Source organism: Ovis canadensis, chromosome 14, assembly GCF_042477335.2.
Source record: "Ovis canadensis isolate MfBH-ARS-UI-01 breed Bighorn chromosome 14, ARS-UI_OviCan_v2, whole genome shotgun sequence".
NCBI lineage: Eukaryota > Metazoa > Chordata > Mammalia > Artiodactyla > Bovidae > Ovis > Ovis canadensis.
In genome coordinates, this window is record NC_091258.1 from 67,193,573 (window position 1) to 67,209,675 (window position 16,103).

Consider the following 16,103-nt stretch of genomic DNA (forward strand, 5'->3'; position numbering starts at 1 on the left):
CGGGGAGAGGACAGTGAGCCCAGGGGCCTCCAGTTCGGACTGCCAAGAGCCCCGCTGTCCCCCAAACTGGCACGTCTGTCTGAGTGTCTCTGCTGGCCCTGGGGTGAGAGGCTAGCCCTGAGCCACGCTGGGTCCTGGCTCCCACCTGAATGAGAGCGGGGCTGTGGGCCCAGGTGTCTCTGTTCTTCAGAAAGAGCCACAGTTGTAAAGACTACTGAGAAACAGAGGCCCCGTGACCCCTGAAGAACGGAGTGGGAAAAGAAGGGTATATTTCCCAGGAATCTAGAATAATCTCATTTGGGGAGGGGGGTTGCCAAGCAAGAGGGATGCTCTCTAGTCAAAAATCTCCTGGGGCCTTGGAATTCAATTAATGACTACTTGGGACCCAAACCAGTGGCTTCCCTGGTAGCTGAGTTGGTAAAGAATCTGCCAGCAATGCAGGAGACCTGGATTCGATCCCTGGGTTGGGAAGATCCCCTGGAGAAGGTAATGGCAACCACTCCAGTCTTCTTGCCTGGAGAATTCCATGGACAGAGGAGCCTGGCAGGCTACAGTCCATGCGGTCACAAAGAGTCAAACACAGCTGAGTGACTTTCACTTTGACTTTTGGAGCCCAGGCTAGAAAACCACTTAAAATGATGCTTTCCAACTCTGCTAGTTCCAACAGATACTGGATGAAGTCTAAAAATATAGCACAAATGGAGGCCACCAAGATGTCCTTCAGTAGGTAATACAGGTAAACAAACTGTGGTACATTCAAATGGAGTATCCAACTCCAGTGGAGTATCCAACAATGAAAAGACATGGAAGGACCATAAAGACATCCTGTGGAGGGAAAGAAGTCAATCTGGAAAAGCTATATACGAGTCCAATTACATGACTTTCTGGAACTGGCAAAACTACAGCAACAGTAAAAAGACTGGTGAGTGTGAGGGGCCTGCAGAGAGGACTTTAAGGGAATTCAAACTACTTTATATGAGAGTATATGGTGAATACATAATAGGATATACCAATGGTGGCTAAACAATTACAACAAATGGACCACACTAATCTAAGACATTAAAAACAGGGGAATGATGATTACAGCAGGAGACATTAGTGTGAACTAATTCTTAGCTTAACATAAATACAGATGGTAAAAAAAAAAAAACAGGGGAATGGGGTGGGGTGGGGTGGGGAGGGGACTGGCCTATCTCCTCAATTTTCTCTAAACCTAAAACCGCTCTAAGAACAACAAGGTCCTACTGTATAACAGAGGAAACTATATTCAGCATCCTGTGACAAACCCTAATGGAAAAGAATACGAAAAGAACATATACACGTGTATAACTGAGTCAGTCTGCTGTACAGCAGAAATTAACACATTAATTAATACAGTTAATAAATTAACTGTATTCAGCAAAATTTTAAAAACTAAAATGGCTCTAATAGTGGATCTTAAAATGCCTTAACCCCTAGTTCCCAATCAAGCTTGGGGTGTTCCCTGCATTCCCTGCTACCCTCAAGTTTAGATTAACATCAGTTCGAGTATCTACAATATCTGCCACGATGGGTGATGCTGAACACCGGATACTTTTAAGAACTTAAAAAAATTTTTTTCAATGAAAACCTTAAATATCCATGCTAATTCATCGCTTACTGGTTTTGCCAGGGGAAAACAACACACAAACTGGGCAAATAATTTAAATTTATGCTTAAGCTCAGTGCTATATAACCTCAGACCCCACAACATCTGAGGTGATTTATTCCCATAACCATTTCACTCTCTTGCCCATTTTCTACAAAAGGTCATTTCAGAAGAGTGTTAAAGTCAGCTCTGACGGAGACAAATCAACATCTTTCTCAGGGACAGGGGACAGACACGATAAGTCCTGCCAAGGCCACCGCGGAGGTGGCCCAGAGAAGCACAGACTGGGCTCAACTCGGCTCCTGCCCCAGGAGCCTCAGCCTGGCTGAAGTGCTTGAAGTCTCAGCGTCCTCACCTATAAAGCGGGGGATAAAACCAACACCTAATCCTGCGGAATTAAAACCCATGTACAGGGCCATGCAAGAGTGCCCAGCACAGTGCCGGTGCTCAGGAAATGCCGGTGATTTCATGACCCCAGCTCGGGCCCGGGGCAGCAGGCACTCACCGGCGCGTAGGGCGGGCTATACTCTCGGTATTTGCGGTGCCCCTTCTCGCTGGGGCTGAAGTCCGAGTCATCGGAGAAGTCCGAGAAGTCATCGCTGGAGGAAGCGTGACGCTGCAGGGACAGAGCAGAAGGTTAGGGATCCTGCGGCGGGCAAGCCACGTGCCGGCCACAGCAGGGTGCCAGCCAGGCTGCGCGTGGAAGGCCTCACCTAGGGGCATCTAGCAGCAATGGAGCATGAGCTACCACTCTTCAGAAAAGGTCTTTAAACAGTTTGGGGAAAGGAAAACCAGCCTGATTAAGAGTGCCCTCTGGCCTGATGAGCTGAGCTCGGGCCCTGGGGCACTAGGCCGGGCAGGGCGCCAGCAGGCCCAGAGCGCCCTCCGGGACCTACTTTATGCTTGGATTTCCTCCTCTTCTTGGCCCTCCTCTTCTCCTTCTCCCGCTCTTTCTTGCGCTTCCGCTTCAGCCTCCGGTGAGACTTCTCCTCGTCCGAGTCGCTGTGGTGCTTCTCCCCCTTCTCCTTCCGGCTCCTCTCGGGGCCCCCGGAGGTGTCCTGCGTCTCCTCGGCCCCGTCATCTTCCAGTTCGCCCTCTTCCAACTCACCATCTTCCCTGCAAACCAACCCCATGGCTGAGTGAGCGCAGGTTCTGAGGGGGGCCCGTGGGACTGTGGGCCAGAAGGGCCCAGGACTGAGGGCGCGAGGCCTGATCCCCGCTCCACGCTGTAGCCCCTGCCCCGACGCTGTTCTCTACTGTCTGCTGAGGTGGAGGACGGGGGGCCCGTGGAGAACAGGCTCAGGTCCCCGGATCTCAGGCCTGCCCTGCCCTGTCGGCTTCACGGCTCTGGGCCAGAGGTGGACGGCGGAAGGGCCCCAGACCCCTCCCTGGGGTCCCCGCATGACAGGGGCAGCAGTGCCCACAGAAGGGCTCACCCCGCCTGCCGCTGGCCCCTTGTTTCCACCTGGGTCGCCTTATCCACAGCACCCCCCGGCTCCCTGTCCTACGACTTCCTGACTGTCAAATCCCCTACATGTCACCCCGATCTCCAGCACTTTAAGAAACAACCCTCCACATGGGACAGATGCTGCTGGCAGGACATTCTAAACATCTAAATATCTATGGGGTAGGGTGGGGTGGGGTGGGGAGTGAAGGGATAAATCAGGTTAAGAAAAAGAGCAGCTGGAAAAAGAATTCAGTTTTTGGAGCCAAACCCACAGACACAGTTCTCACAAATGCAGAAGTTGGTTTAAAAAAATAAACAAGTGTAAAAAAAAGTCCAAATCTCTCGAAGTTCATCATGCATGACGATTGCCAAGTATGTGTGTGAGCACAAAAAACTCCATTAACTAAGACCCGCAGAGAGAATGAAAAGATAAAAAAGAGTAACATGACAGGCCCAGGACCTAAAAGGCTAACCCCCAAAGGAACTAATCTCGGCAGAAAAGGCCCCTGCTGTTCAGAAGGGACCAGCTCAGTGTGGGAACAAGCTCATCGGGGGGGCTCAGCCCTTGGAGCCTCAAAGGTTCTAAGGGGCTTTGTGGAGAAACAACGGCTGACCTCTCTGAGGATCCTCCAGGGCCTTTTCACACACAAGGCTTCCTTTGGGCACCTCCATGCTGCCCGCCTCACCACCCATCAAGGGGACCCTCCCATTAATTCTCACTCTCAATTCAAAGGAGTTGGGGCGGCTTAAAACCCAAGGGTCCAGGCCAACGGTTACTCCGTCGGCAGAGGTCGTAGGTAGTTCTCAAACACAGGATGCAGAACCAAAAAACTCCTACTGATGTTTCAAGGGAAACAATACAGCGAGGTGACCCCGGAACCCGCCCGGCGGTCCTGGGCCAGCCGCGCAGGAAGAGTCAAGGCTGGAGAAGGCCGCATTCCTGACAAGTGAGGCACCTCCTGGCTTGGGTGTGGCCCACACGAGAGTTGCTCCATGGGAGCAAAGCTCTCCTGGGAAGAGGCAACTCTGCTGGAACGGCCTCACCCACAGTAAAGGGGCCACCTGACTGGGGAAACTGGTTCTGGCGAGCTCTGAGCTGAGGGAGAAGCTGTTATTCAGGGGCATGGCAAACTTCCCGCCGAGACCTGGAGTCCTGCAGGACACGGAGAGAGCAAACTTGTCCCTGCTGAGAACTTGGCTGGGCGGGCCAGGTCACCAAACCTCAGGAGAAAAAAACAGGGACAGACAAGACTAGACAGACAGACGCTTCAGGACTAGGGAAGGCCCACAGACCGACTGGAGAGGGTGGGGTTGGTGCCCTGTGAAGAAAAGCTAAAAGGAAAACAGAAGCACCACTCTCCATACTTTAGTCCGGAAAGGGAAAAGTTAAAAGCACCCAGAACCGCAGGGCAGGGAGGGAGGGAACCTGGGAAGACAGGGAGCTGTCTGGGGGCCCAGAAGCCTGGATGAGAAGTCAAAGGTCGCAAAGAGCAAAAGGCCCTCCTGGAGCCAGGAAAGGCCTGTCAGAGTGGAAGGAACGGTGGGATACCGTCAACCCTCTTGTTTTCAAACCAAAGGAGCTTAAAGGGATGGCAGGTGAAAGAGCGTGTTGAGGCCGGACAGACGGAGTGACATGGAAAAACTCAGAAACTGGTTCTTAGCTCCCCATTCCTTCCTTGATTGGTGAGGATAGAAAGGGAAGGGGGAGCAGCTCACTGGCCGCCGCCTCCGAAGCCGTGCACACTGAGCCTCTTCTCTGTGCTGGGTCTCTGAGCACACCCAGTTCTGCACGGCCCTTGAAGGAAAAGGTACAAATGACAAGAAGCCGAGTCCACAGGGCAGGGGAGCTGAGCTGGAGGGGCTGGCCCCTGCAGACACTCCTCCACCCCCACGCTCATGGACAAGGACGCCCAGGCGCCACGTCCTGCCCAGGGTCAGCTGAGACCTCCACCTGCGTCCTGCAGTCACACACACACCTCACACTCGCCCAGGGGGGCAAAGACCATCCCAGCAACTCCAAGAGCTTCAACCATCCTCAAGAGAGATTCCACGAGAATGCCTTTTCATTCCACAGGCTTTATCCAAGGCAGGGAATTTCAGCATTTAAATCACTCTACCAAGACTTCCTTTAGCCAAAGACAGCTTCTCTGTATCATCTCTACTAACAGCCCCAGGTAGATCTACAGCTTTTTACAAACTGGGGAGTGAATACCTGAAACTCTGTTCCCTGGGAGCTGATGCAAAATAAATAACATTAAAAAAATTTTCCTGGTGATTTCTGAAGGGGGAACAGGATACTAGAGGAGGTGTGGGAATGAATGCAGACACCTGACTGCCCACTGCTCTTTCTCTCTACTCTCTGGCCACGTTGTGCTCTCCAGCTTTTCCGAGGACTGGGCTCATCTCTGGTCACCTGAGGGGGTACCCCTGGGTAACACTGAGATTCCCAGCTAAATGTCCTGGATGAATACAGGGACTATTTTCTTCTATACCAGAAGGAAAAAAAGGGATGGGGGGGGGAATCAAACCAACTGGGATGGAGGCAGAAATTCTGTGGGCCACTGACACTGACATGCACAAGGGCTGCCTCCACAAAACAGCAACGGGGTTTAAGTGGTGCCACTTAACAGACTGCCAGCAAAATCCGTGTCAGAGTGGCATTAAATACCGAGGGAGCATGCTTAATAGACTGTGACATAATCCCCCAAGCAGAGTGGGGGAAGCCCCACTGCGCTAATCATTTCAATCTAGACGTGCCAAACCCTCTTGAGACAAGCACACAGGAGAAAGCCTGAAGCACTGGCCTGGGCAGCGGACGCTTGATTTCCAGGGCCTGGGCTGGCAACACGCTGGGATGGCTGCACCATGGCCAGCCCGCCAGAGCCACTGGGGACCAGAAATCAACCATGCTAGGAGACCAACTTGAGATGGGCACCCGGGGGGGAAAAGGCCAAATCCCCGCATAGGGTCAATTCTGCCTGGTGCCTCTTGGACTGAGCATCCAGGGCACTTAAGTTTCCCCTTGCAGAGCTGGTGATAGCCATTTCCTCTTTTTGGGTCAAAGAAGAGATCTGGGTGCCCATTCTAAGGAATGCCTACCAGGCCAACTCCACAGGTTCACCACACATCATGGGCTTGGCAAAAACAGTAAAGAAACGTCATGCTTCAAAGGAAGCTGGCCTCACCTCCCCCAGTCTACAGAGGGAGCATCCCGCTTCCTTCTGCAGATCAAGTAACTCGGCCAGCTCTGAGTCTTCCCTAGCGTGTGCTCTGGTATGGAATCTGAGCCTTGGTTTTCTCATCTGCAGAATGGAGTAAGTGTAGCACCCCCCCAAGGGGTTGTGAGGGTTAAATGAGATAACATGGATGAAACCCCTGATGTCCCTAGGGGGCAGGCAAAGAGTACTAGACACATAGTAACTACTGGTATTAAGAACCACTGGAGCAGGAGCACGACCATGTGGACTATCCTCAACAGTTGCCAATCCTTATGGGAAAGCACTTTCTCCATGGAGAAGCTACAGCCGACTCCCCTCAGGGACCGCTGCTAACCGCTGGCCAGCAAGCTCCTGCTTTCTTTTTGGTCGGTCTATGCATGCGCCATCCTCTGACGATGACACTGACAGGTCAACACCTCCCCTTCCTCAGCTCTCATCCAGGGGGTCCAACAAAGTAACCAAGTGGAGGACCAGGAGGGAAGAGGCCCAGGGAGCGCTGAGTCCAGGGAAAAGGGAACCAAGGTCCCTGACAGAGATGAGGTTTGGCAACATGGACAACCTCTAGATGAGAGAGCTGGATGGAAGCTGAGAGGGACCTGGGTTTATGCTTCGACCTCATTTATGAGAGAGAGAGGGGAGAGATGGACACAGAACAAAAAAGATGAAAACCCATGGGAGCAGTGGCTGTTACCTGAAGATCATGAGAGCCCTTGACAAGAGGCGGCTAGGTTAATGTGAAGGTCAGGGTCATGATCATTAACTGCCCAAACTCTCAACAAATTGCCTGGGTAGGCTCTGAATGACCCATTAACTAGGGACAAAATTACAAAAATTACAAGGAGGCTCCGCCTCTTCAAATGTTTAACGACAGGCCTAAATGCAGACGTCCGGGATCCCCAAGTCTGACCCGGGGGGACAGTCGGTTACTAAGAGCAAAGGCATGGAAACTTCTTCCTTTACAAAACTGACTCAGGGCACCTGCCTGAGGAAGGCCCCTGGAGACCTTCCCTCAATTTAGGCCATGGTGAAGCAGCCACAGGGAGGGGAACCTCACTGAGGGATTTTCAGAGGCTGGAAACTCTTGAAATAAGCCTCTGGGTCTTGCACGTGTTTTTCAGTGTCCTTACTACCTAGGTTCATCAACCACAAACCAGGAGCAAATAAGCACTGTGTTTGCCTGTCCCTCTACATTCTCAGGAGTGGTCATAACTGGCTCTGTGATGTCATAGCATTTCCATGGCAACAGGGCCACATCATAGACCCCACCCAAGCAGCAAGCACCAACCAGCCCTGGGAGATGAGAAACCAGAGCCATACCCTGAACCCCTCACTTCAACAGAAGTGAGACAGCCTGCCCAGTGCCAGGACCCTGCCAGAAACACACCAACAAGTCAACATGGGGGAAACTGGAGAACTCTGAGTCCAGATTGGGTATCTGAGATACTACATAATTACTGTTAATTTTGTTAGGCATGGTTAAAGTTTTGTAGTTATGTTAAAAAAAAAAAAATTAAGTTAAAGATTCATACTGAAGAATGTATGGGTGAAATGAGATGAGACCTGGGATGTGCTTCAAAATACTCAAGGGGGACAGAGGAGGTAGTGAGATGAACCAAAACTGGCAAAATGATGTTTAGAATTGTTAAAACTGGTGACGGGTACACAGCAGTCCATGATATTATTTCCTTGTCTCTTAAATACTGGTAGGTTAGAAAATGTCCCTAAGAAAACATGAACAGATTAAAAAAGATGCCCTGGATGAGGACAATCTCTCAGTAAAGTGAACAGAGCTCATCAAGGTCCTCAAGACGTTCTTTCCCCCCAGCAAAGAGTTCAAGGGAAGGCCTCCACCAGCCCTCACCTCTCAGCGGTGGTTTCCCCAACTGAAAAACCTCCCTGGGCACCCCAGGGCCTCATAAAGTCCAAGAGCCATAGGAACTATTCATGACTAACATCCTGCAGCAGTGATTTCCAAGCCAGGTACCACACTGCTGAGCTCTGCAATCTGTCACCGAAACTCACGAACAAACCCATGAACAAACATATGCAGTAGTGACTCAGTATCCCCATTTTACAGACAAGTAAACTGAGGCTCAGAGATGGGAAGAAATACGCCCACAGGGTCACAGCAGGAAGCAGCAGAACGGGAATCCGAGTTCAGGACTTTCTGACTCCATGGCCAGCTCTTAAACTCAGCCCTTGAAACAATTAGAAATTATCCAAAAGAGAGTAATTTACTATACAGACCAACTAACCAAACAACTGCCACCCTGAAGTTTAAACTTGAGTTGGAAAAAAATAACACATAGGTGCAGAAAATAGATCAAATCAAACAGTACTGCAAAAAATGCCAAAGGGAGGCCCTAAGACACCAGACAAGCTCCTTCAACACTCTGCCCTGTTTCAACTGTAAAGCAAAGGCAGTAAAGGAACCTCTGAGATGGACATAGTAATACATCCTCCTGGGAAAAATCCCCCGAAACCATGTAAATCAAGGATTTAGCATCAACCTGGCCCAAAATACAGGCTCAGGAGTAAATCTATCAACAGGAAAAGACACTATAAGCCCATCTCCCCAGGCCATCCCCACGTCAAACAAACGGAACTGGGACATTCCAAAATATGACCCAAAGAATCTGGATAGTTTAGGGAATAAGAGGTACTCAGAAAGGTCCAAGGAATCTTAGCAAAAAACAGGACTTCTCCCAACAGGGACAGAAAGCAGTATTAATCCAAGGAAAGAACATTCCAAAGTCCTCTAGAAGGACTGCTTCACCCCAAGTGTGTGGCACCCACAAGCCTCTGAAGCAGAACATTGCTGTAGAGCTGAAAACAAGCTGACCAAGTAAAAACCCAGCCTCCTGGAAAGATCTGAGTCAAAAGTATCCTTTTCTTGGCTTGAATAGCTATTCTCCTACTCCCACTTGCTCTGAAAACAGTCTTCTTGATAAAAGCATCTCTCTGATTCAAGTTTTTCCTGTCAGATGAACCTCTGAAATATGCTTCTCTTTCTAGCTACCTTCTCAGGACAACCACGCTTTGGATTGCTTAAAGCTGGAAAGATGCTGGCTCTCACCCAAAGAGAGCCGATTCCTGTTATTCCAGAAAGGAAAGCTGAATCACAATACCTGTGAACTAAGACTTCTTGTTGATAATTTTTTTTCAGAGGAATCAATTTGAGTCCATTTAGCCAAGACAACATATTAATATTTTCCTCTTACAAGAGATCTGGCCTTGGATGCCCAGATTTCTTGTTCATATACACAATTATCTGTTTACAATTATTTGTTAACTTCTGCTCAACTGTGGGCTCTGGAAGGGCAGAGAAGAGACTGATAGTCATCCCTGGGTTTCCAAGGGCTCAGAACAGGGCCAGGTATAGATGGGGTGGGTGCTTGGGATTCAGTCCACACAAATAGGCATCCATCTCAGCCATCCATGCCCACTGTCAATTTCATCAGCACAGTCAGTCATTGGACTATTTCCCAGGGAGCAACCTGGATCACTTAAAACTCTGTAATCAGCAGGTCACTGAGGGGTGACCTCTGACTGCAAACTCACTCACCAAGGTGTTTGCTGAGGGCTTCCTGACAGGCCAGAGGGTAAAGGACAGGAGCCCCTAAGTGACTGCTACATCAACCCAGCAGTTGAAAGCAGCTCCCGGTCAGTCACCTCGGGGCTGCAGCCAGGGCCCCGCCACGGCTGCAAAAAGGCTGTGCTTCCGGGGACTGCTCTGGTGCCCTGAGCGACGGCAGAGCCTGGAATCCCAAGGAAACCTAAGCCCTAGTGTCTGTTAGGAAAATGCAGAGGGCAATAATCCAAGCCACCTGCAGTGGACATTCAGCCAAATGACACTTGCGCCTGGGCCCAGGCTCCCTTGGGTCGGGCCACAGCAGGGATGGGTTAGCTGCCATCCGCGTTCACGCTGGACTTCAAGAGGGCTCCGGTTACTCCTAATGAATGAAAACCCCTTTGCTTCAAAAGGTTCAAAAGCCGGGGTATGGAACACAGCAATGATGGAACCCTCAGCAAGTCATAGAGGGGCAGGAGTACAGAGGACTCCTCCCTCAACAACTTAGTTCCCTCCCACTCCCCACCCCCACAACAAAAATAAGCAATGGTGGCTGATGTGCAAGCCCTCCAGGCACCAGGCCCACAACCAGTGCAGAGGCCAGCAAACTTTTTCTTACAGAGCAAAGGAGTAAATGCTTTAGGCTTTGCAGGTCAGTCTATCTCCCAATTACTCCACTGTTTAGTGCAAAAGCAGCCACCACTGAGATAAAGGAATGCTTCAATAAAACTCAACATACAAACTTCCACAAAACCACATTTAATCTTCGCAGTACTCTGCTTTTTCTATCCTCTTTCATTTTATTTTCCCCCAAACACAGGAGGCAAATCAATAAATAAACTTCATATTCCACTAAAGCCTGCCTGCTGCAGTTTGAAAAATACTGTACTAGATCCAGGTTGGCCTCTGGGCACAGAGCTCAGGTCTGGGTATAGGCTGCCCAGGTTCTAACTGCGTCCACACCCAACTGCTCTCTGACCTTCAAAAAGCCAACTTCACCTGTGTTTCAGTTCCTCAGCGTAAGGCTGAAGTGAGCTAATGCAGGAGAGGCACTCAGCCAGCAGGGGCAGGTAACCTTTGACCTTCATATAACAATGCCCAATAGGTATCCACATACCTTTAGGAAGGCCAGGAGACTGTCTTAAGAGTTGAGCAATTCGTGAGGTATAATCAGACTGCCTGACTCCCACGGCCACCGCCACCCACCACTTCCCACCGTCTCCACCAGAACAGGGCCAGCCTGGCGTGGAGGGAGCAGGCAGCATCCAGGCTCCACAGAGCTTCCTGGCTCCGGAGTCTGGGGTTTCTGGGACCCCTTGACAGGGACAAAGGATCCAGCTTGAAATTTAGCTAGCCACCAAGCCAAGGTTTCTCTAATGGCTCTGCCTGGGATCTAGCCATTTAGCACAACCTTACCATTTATTTCCAAGGCATCTACTCTGCAGCCAGTACCAGAAGCTGCAGTCGCAGCAACCGGTTCACCGTGGCCAGAAGCCACAGAAGGCAGGGCAGACACAAGAAGGTAACATGAGCTCTGCTAAAAAGGCAGTGGCAACCTTTGCCCAACTCTAAATAAAGTCCCGAGGAGAGACGGGCTCCTTGAACACTGCGAGTGAACACTGTTCTCTGCTCCAAGAAAAGCACGGGACAAGCCTGGCTGCTAAATGAATAGAACCTGAACTGGCTTGGCCAAATCACCACGGGGTGGGAGAACCTTGGAGCTGGGGCGGGCCTTGTTTATTTTTCTCAGAGACTCTGGTGAGGGGGAAGGACTTGCTTAGGGGGATGTGACTAGTTAGCAGTGGGTGAACTGCCAGAGCTCTCTCAATCCCTTGCTCTCAGGAGGCTGGGCAAAGTTGTTAGCCTTAACTCAGACCTGAACTGCAAAAGATGAATAGGGGAAGTAGCCAGTATGAACTCAATTCAAGAATACTGCAGTGGGCAGCCATTCCCTTCTCCAGGGGATCTTCCTGACCCAGGGATCAAACCTAGGTCTCCTGCATAGCAGGCAGATTCTTTACTGTCTAAGCCACCAGAGAAGCCCATGTCTGTTTTAGCATCTTATAATAATGACACTGAGCAAGTAAGAAATGCTTTTTAAGATTGCTCCCACTCGGGTGCAACCCTAATGGGCTCCTTGCAATTTTTATGAGCTGACCATAAAGAAATCTAAGAGGTGAGAAATTGACTTCCTTCAAAGACACAGATGCTACTCTTACTTCTGTTTACACACCAGACTGCATATTCTATTTGGAGTTCTTCTCTAGCAGGGACAGCAGGAAGATAAAGAAGCCAAGATTCTCTGAATGCTAGGCATTGTGTGGGTGTCCTACATATGCCCATCTGACCACAATGCCCCTGAGGGGAAGGCATTATCCTCAGTGCCCACTGCACACTGCACACAAGCTTATCCATCTCCAAACCCACGCTGTTCCTTCACATCCTGTCGCCACCTCCAATGTTCAGAAGATGTCACCACTTGCCTTACAAATAGCGAGCTGAGTCACCAGTTCACACAGATGAGAAGTAACAAAAACAAGAGAAAGATCCTCAACCTGGAGCAATTTGGACAGCAGACGCAAACTATGCTCTGAGCAGAGAGCCGACATACTACTGAAAACGATTCCAACATGGGACCTAACTACAGCTACGCCAGCCCTAAAGTGGTGTGTCTTCCTCCTGCTCATCAACTGATTCAGAGTCAGAAATGTATTTAAGAAACTGCCCTTGTAACCTCATACTGTTACTAAAGCAAGATAAAAAGCTTTGCACAATGTCTTCAACACTGCCATCTTCATGAACTAACAAAAGTAAAAGGTCTACAGCAAAGACTTGGCCCATAAATTTGGAAGGTCAAATCCATGATACCCAACTTCCAGTTTCACCTTAACTTACCCAAATTAACCTTATATGCCACCCAAACAGCCAAGCCTTTTCCACTTTTCACCGGGTTTTGACTCTGAAACGGACCTCAAGCCATGTAACAGGAGTCCCTCCACCAGTGAGCAGACTGCTCCTACATGTCTTTCAATCAGCTTATTAAATACCAACTGCCAGAAATCTCAGAAATCATCCTTTTTTTTCCTTTTCCCTTCCTATTATGTCAGTAGTTAACGTTACCAAGGTACAGGTGAGCACTGTGCTCAGCACAGCCACTTCACTCTTTGTGCCGAATTATTTTCTTCTAACGGCTTAAGCTGGGTTACAATCAGCTGCTCTGGTCCTAGAAGATATGGTCCACAGGGACCAAAATTAGGTTCTCTGGAATATGGTTTGACCTGAAGCTACCCACAAAGGCTTGGTAATAGTTTCATTAGCAATTTTCACCACAGAGGCTATTTACTGTAACTGGATCCGGCCTACACGATAGGATGTTCTAGGGACCTGACAACCACAAAAACGTAACATAAGTGAACAAGTAAGGCAACCCTGGGACACTCAATTTTCTCCCATCAGGGAAGGGAAAAGATCAAAGAGAAAGGAGTGGAGGTGGAGGCCTTATTCAACAAGCCTGACGGGAAACTCTCCACATTCAACCCGACCGGGAACATCCAAACTTAATCAACATCCATCTCTAACTTGCCAGTCAACAGCTGAGAAAGCCTTCATTTCTACAGGTGCAAAACAAGGTCCCCTTGGGATCAGCCTTCCTGGCTGACGATAAGTCAGAGTGGTGGTTTTCTAAAACAGCTAGCTCTACTTTAAAAAATTCTGGCTTGTCTGAGACTCAAAAATGTAAACCTTCAGAGCAAATTGAAACCTTATCTGGGAGACAGTTGCAGAAGGTGAATTAGAAAGCCCTTTTGGGGAATCACATTTTTTTTTTTCTTTTGAAGAGCAAATTTGAGAGGAGTTAAAAAAAATAAAGGAGTTTATGACCAGAATAACCATGTTTCCATGGTCACAGATGATTTTTGTTTCTACTGGGAGATTTTTTATTTGCTTTCAGATTAAACCTCTCCCCAAGAGAATATAAAAATTTTAAAGATTACAAGTGTGTAAGAGCTACTGTTAAATCAGAGATTCTGAGTGACACCCTTTTTTTTTTTCTTTTTGCAACATCCATTAATTTGAACACTGGTACATCAGTTTGGGGGGAAAAGGTAGTACTGTGACATTTCAAAAACGAAGACTACTGAGATACAGTTTGACATGACTGGGGCTTCTTGGATTTGATAGGACTTCTTTGAGAAGGAAAAAACAACAAACCCTTGTGTTGATGTGCCTGAGCATTTCACAGTGTTTGAGGAGATAGTTTAACATTAATGACCGATAAAAAAATTCACTTAAAAAAGAAATCCAATTTCCTTCACATTTCATTTTAAAAGTAAAGTTTTTAAAAAAGCATCCTTCTACACTTGAGTAGCCCTTGACACTTGGTAAGGTCATCTATTAGCATCCAGTTTCTGCTCTTGACTCCTGGAGGAGGAATTTGACAAATGGGAAACTTCAAATGAATGCTAATTTTCAGCTGACCCTATGCACTAGAAAGTGTGTTCAGTTTGTGCTTCAGACTTTTTTTTGCAGGAATACTGGACTGTGTGGACATTTCTTCCTCCCACAAAGGCTTTTACATACCTAAGATCCTCACGGCACTTAAGTTGTGAACATATCGAGAGAAAGAACAAAATAAGTGGCCCACTGAACTGCACTTTACGTGTTTCCTCATCTAAATGTCAGTGAACTTATTTTCTCCTAAGAACGGAAAAAAGGAAACAGGATCTTTGGGAGGGGAAGAGGGCTGTGTGTTAAAAAGTTTTCTCTAACAGAGCAGTATGTCAGGGACCAAAAGTGGGCAAGAGGGAAACTGGAACTTCACCGTGTTTTGTCTTTTAACAGAACTTATGCTTGTAAAACATATCAGAAGGAGTGTTTGGTTATGCAAGTCATTTCTGTTGCTTTTTCCTTGTACATGTAGGAGAGAGGGGACTGGGGGCTGGAGGAAGTGTTCTCTCCACCATGGCTGGGCGTGTAACACGTTTGCATCAACTTTTCACGGTCAGGCATGTGCTTTCGAACAAAGGAACAGTGGAGACGGGGAGAGGAGACTGAGGCTTGACACACTTTACAGATTTTGGTGCTTAAACAGTACTTTACAAATGACTTGCTTAATTTAAACGTCCGTCACCATAAAGATATGAGAAAATAGGGTCTACTTGAACCACAATCTTTTGGGTCGGCTGGGAAAAGGGGAGGAAGAACATTAACTTGAACACAAATATCATAAACCAAATTCAGTAACTTTGTCTCCTACAAACGGATGTGAAGTATCCACTTTCTTCAAAGATGAAGGCTGGAGACAAAGCAATGGACTGAAATGGCAAGAGGGAGATCAAGGGCTTGGAAACATATGGGCCTCTTAGGTAGGTTTTTGACATGTTACAGTAATGCACCTTTTTTTTTTTTTTTTGGGAAAACTGTGTACATCAAATTAAAAAAAACTAAACATCGAAAGGATGTGCAAGTCTAAAAGGGCTCAACAGGGTTAGAATCCTGATTTGAACATATAAATTCACTCACTCAAGCATCACTTTGGTCTAAAGGCGAGGAGGAAGGCAGGCAGGAAAGGGACAAAAAGAGGGAGATAATTGAATTACTCAATAAAAGAGGCTACTTACCAGCCCAACCCATTGTAAGACATACACTTCTGACATAAGAGAACTCCTTAGAGGTCGAATAAAGCGTGTAAGCACCTTTGAGTAAAGCACCTGCCCCCAAGAGGGGGCCCGGAAGCCCGACGTGGGCTTAGCGAACAGACCTTTGCTAATCTGTTTATTTCCTTGAACTGGAGTCAGGCTGCGATGGGCTGCGATTCCCAGGACGATACATTTAATTAGAACAAAACAGAACAAAACAAAAAAAAATTTGTAAAAAGCTCACCAAACTGCTGCACTTGTGTCTCTGAATGTGGGTGGCATTTCTTTTAAAAGGCAAAGTATGGTCTGTGAAGGAGAAAGGGAAAAGGGGAGGTGGGAGTGGGGAGAAGGGGCCGTGGTGCCTGGCGAGGGAAGCCCTAGCTAAGACCCCAGTCTAAGGGAGGGTCCTCTGCGACTCCCCAGCCCCGGGCTGCGACCAGGCAGCCATCTGTCCAGCGCCCTCTTCCTCTCCCCACCCCCACTCCCTCCAAGACTCTCTCCAGCCGGCTGAAACCCTGCTATCATTTCCAAATCCACTCTCTAGCCATCTCTTCCCCTGCCCTACCAGGGAAGAGTGGGCGAACCCCGCACCCCAACCTTCTGC

At 48.5% G+C, this 16,103-nt stretch overlaps 1 protein-coding gene across 6 annotated transcripts in view; it reads right to left on the reverse strand.

The window, feature by feature from the left end:
- Positions 1–16,103, reverse strand: part of ZC3H4 (zinc finger CCCH-type containing 4) — a 38,830-nt gene that overhangs the window by 20,249 nt on the left and 2,478 nt on the right. For 5 of the 6 annotated variants that reach the window (XM_069549281.1, XM_069549280.1, XM_069549284.1 and 2 more), the window contains 2 exons: positions 2,524–2,743; positions 2,133–2,243 (listed from right to left, as the gene is read on the reverse strand). In XM_069549281.1, the coding sequence (XP_069405382.1) occupies positions 2,133–2,243; positions 2,524–2,743 (331 nt within the window). Of the gene's footprint in view, positions 1–2,132; positions 2,244–2,523; positions 2,744–15,743; positions 15,806–16,103 lie in introns of all 6 variants that reach the window. The other variant, XM_069549282.1, reaches the window with a different exon arrangement.